At 34.5% G+C, this 1,491-nt stretch overlaps 1 protein-coding gene across 1 annotated transcript in view; it reads right to left on the reverse strand.

Annotated features, from left to right (window-relative positions):
• Positions 1–309: 309 nt before the first annotated feature.
• The window catches only part of LOC109589218 (tyrosine-protein phosphatase non-receptor type 1-like), a gene marked incomplete at both ends in the record, with an annotated part of 3,442 nt that continues 2,260 nt past the window's right edge, over positions 310–1,491 (reverse strand). The window contains 2 exons of the mRNA XM_020005327.1: positions 310–462; positions 1,011–1,281. Coding sequence (XP_019860886.1) covers positions 310–462; positions 1,011–1,281 — 424 coding nt within the window. The remainder of the gene's footprint in view (positions 463–1,010; positions 1,282–1,491) is intronic.

The raw sequence follows: 1,491 nt of genomic DNA on the forward strand, positions 1-1,491 counted from the left end.
TCCACTTTTCATTTTTGGCGAAATTTGGCTAATGACCTTGTACTATAGTACAGGGACTTTTGTCTGATTTTGGAGCAACTTTAAAAATTCGTAAAAAAATTTACTTTTGGTCGGAATCAGTTCAAACTTTCTACACAACATAAAAACATGTATATGTATCAGGAAAAATTATAAAAATGAAGAATTCTCTCCCTTTCATTTTTGTCAAATTTTTTTGAGCAAAAATAAAAAAATCATAAAAATGGACAAAATGTAATAAAATTAAGAATTACTTCAATAATAAAATTATAATAATTAATTAATGAATACCTGGTGGTGGTAGGTTTGGTGGAGGAGGAGGAGAAGGTGATTCATTCCTTATCATGTCTGGTGGTCTGGGCGGTATAGGGGGCGGAGCATCATTACTGAAGTCCTGATCTTTATAAATATTGACCTTCTGGGTACCATTCTGACCCGACTCATCTACAAAATAAATAAATTCAGTTTTAAATTTTAAATGGTGGGAAAACTGCTTGACTTTTATTGCAACTGATTAAAATCTGGTTCATGCTCACCACAAAACGCAATGCAAACGAGTGAAAAATTATAATTTGGCCAATTTTGTGCCAACTTTAAAGTGGTTTTGCATCGCCAATGTACTTTTGACTATTTCGTCAAATGTAAACCTAGCTTTAGGCACTATAAAAATTATTTTAAATTATACATTGCTACTCATCCATCTTTTATGAATGCATGTATTTTAATTATTACACGTACCTTAAGCCTACTATTTTTAGTGTCTACTAAATTTAGCTATATTAGCGAAAGAGCTTTAAACCGCTAAATTAAATAGATGCCAAAATAATTATTATTCATTACAATGGTTATTATTTATAGTTAATTTGGTTAAAAACGCTAAAATTAGTAACGCTAAACATGACTTTTGCTGATTTCACTAAAATTAGTAGACGCAAATAATAGTAGGCTTAAGGTAATTCTTTCATCTTTCTCCCTCCCTCTCTCTCTCTTACCATCTTCATCTTCAATCTCCTCAGATTCACTCCCTGGTAGATCATCCTCCTCCTCTTCTTCTTGGCTTCTCTTCTCATCGTCAGCGTCGGCCATTCTCTTCCATATCCTCTGGAGTATGGCCACATACGAAAACCTCAACTGGTCAGGGGTTTGTATGAGACCCAGTCTCTGCTTCCTCATGTTAAGAAGAACCTCCTGAATTTCAACTGAATTGTAATCATCAGTGTCTTCAATCTGAGAGGAGGAGGGAGGGAGAGAGAGAGAAAAAGAGAGAGAGAGGGAGTGAGAGTGGGAGAGAGAGAGGGAGGGAGAGAGAGTGAGAGAGAGAGAAAGGAGAGAGAGAAGAGAGAGAGATTACAAGTGTACAGTACATGTACATGTTGGTCATTACATTTTCTAGTGAAATTAATCACAATTAATGTACAGAAGTATTTGTACTCATGCACTTCATAGAAAATTAAATAATTGAAATTTTAATCC

This window comes from Amphimedon queenslandica, unplaced genomic scaffold (assembly GCF_000090795.2).
Source record: "Amphimedon queenslandica unplaced genomic scaffold, v1.1 AMPQUscaffold_11530, whole genome shotgun sequence".
NCBI lineage: Eukaryota > Metazoa > Porifera > Demospongiae > Haplosclerida > Niphatidae > Amphimedon > Amphimedon queenslandica.